General features: G+C 42.5%; 1 protein-coding gene across 1 annotated transcript; it reads left to right on the forward strand.

Annotated features, from left to right (window-relative positions):
- Window positions 1–429: 429 nt before the first annotated feature.
- On the forward strand, window positions 430–1207 carry LOC100277508 (uncharacterized). Its single transcript, XM_034059428.1, has one exon. It carries the CDS (start codon window positions 460–462, stop codon window positions 1009–1011), a length of 552 nt encoding a protein of 183 aa, XP_033915319.1. The 5' UTR covers window positions 430–459; the 3' UTR covers window positions 1012–1207.
- Window positions 1208–1815: the final 608 nt, after the last annotated feature.

Raw genomic sequence — 1815 nt, forward strand, 5'->3', positions numbered from 1 at the left:
ATCCATCTATGACATATCCATACACATACTTACCTCCACCGTATGTCCCAAATCAAATGTGGGCCATGCCACCATATCCATTTGGGATGCCACAGTACCCCGCCTGGGGGGCACCCCAAACATCCGTTTTTGATAGGTTGGCGCCGCCAGTACAAGACCGATTGAGCGCTGCTGAATCCGGTCACCGGGCACAGGTCCAACAAGATTGCCGGACTACTCGGCCTCCTAGGCCGACCAATCCGGCAGGGGGGCATATGCCTGTAGCAACTCAAAGAACGACAAAAAAGGACATCATCAAAATAGGCACTGCAGATGTTGTCATACAGGGAGACAATAAAGGGCCGATGATTTTCGGCGAATCGGCCAACACAACCGAAAAGGATACGGCTACCATCAAAACAGCCGATCCAAAATACTCCATGCCTCAATAATAATGATTTGTAGGGTTCTGTTATCAGTATGGCTGGTCCTAAACGAGGGATCGAATTGGTAGACACTATTGTACTCGAATATGATATGAGGATCAAAGCAGGTGACAAAGAACAGGATGATCTACAGCTGATTGATGGTGTATCAGTCAAGGACGACATAAGCACCCAGGACCGTGACGTATTCACAAGACGAATCCGTGGCGAATATGGCGTAGTTGAGATATCTATGTCACGTCTTAACTATGCAGTTGAGGCTACTGTACAAGTTCTCGTATCTGAAGTGTATAGCAGCTTCAATATGCATCTCGGATGTTTTACCAGCGGGCTGCAGGAAGAAATCCAGCTCTTTGATGGTGCCGTTGACGAGTCAGGTGTCTTAAAGAGATCGGTGATTGCTGTGAGGATGGGTACTTCTATGGATTTGAAGTTCAAGGTAGGTTCAGAGGCATCCTTACCTGTGGAGCATTGCTGTTCCTTCAAGGCGAACCAACATGGGTGCGTTAGTCAAGAGATTAAGACTGATCGTGCGTTGGTTTCAGTAAATGTCACGTGGTCAACTTTGCCTTTAGTTAGACTATAGATTAGGCAGTTCTTTTTTTTTAATACTCCACCCGTCCCAAAACAAAATTTAAGGGCTAAAATAACTAATATTTTAGAATGGAAGTAGTAGAAAATAAAGTTGCCTCTGTTATGAGGAGGACAACTAATATTTGGTTCAATGGGCATGAATGCTCCAGTGTCGTGGGGTGCAGTTTGATCACATTTTGTTTCTCTCCCTTTTATGTTCAGCAATGCAAAGTATGTCTTGGTTGTAATACATACTTAATGTATGGATTGCTTGTTTAAAAAAAGAATAAGAAAAAGGACGTAAAATCACAGTTACAATTTTGACCCTGGTGGCTAGGTATTTGAAAGGAAAGGTTCCCATTCCACAACCAAATTGTTCAGTATAAACATGCTCATGTTGCTTAGCAGAATAATTCACTCTTATGGAATTTGATTTTGAGCCCTGATAGCTGCTCAAAGACAAAAAAACTAGCTTCATATTTGTAGCTAGTTTTACATCATGCTCCATAAACAAAATAGTGTCATCTGCATATTAGAGCATAGATAAGTCGTCACTATTCACCGACACTATTCATCGTCGTTGCTATTCATCATTACTATTCATCGATGATATCTATAATTATTTTTTCACCGTCACTATTCATCGTTACTATTCATCGATCATCCGATTACCCTAAATTTCAACTACTCATCCATCATGCTGTCCAGTCCACCTAAGACCAGCCAGACCCATATTCCAGTCATACGAACTCCGGTGACTGTGATTTTTCTTACAGTATGGAACTTCTCATCTGGTCACCCATCTCAGGTTTTCTCC

The sequence above is a fragment of the Zea mays genome, chromosome 7 (assembly GCF_902167145.1).
Source record: "Zea mays cultivar B73 chromosome 7, Zm-B73-REFERENCE-NAM-5.0, whole genome shotgun sequence".
Classification (NCBI taxonomy): domain Eukaryota; kingdom Viridiplantae; phylum Streptophyta; class Magnoliopsida; order Poales; family Poaceae; genus Zea; species Zea mays.

Excerpts from the sequence above, each read along its gene's own strand:
- LOC100277508 (XM_034059428.1), top strand. The coding sequence starts at position 460 with ATGGCTGGTCCTAAACGAGGGATCGAATTGGTAGACACTATTGTACTC.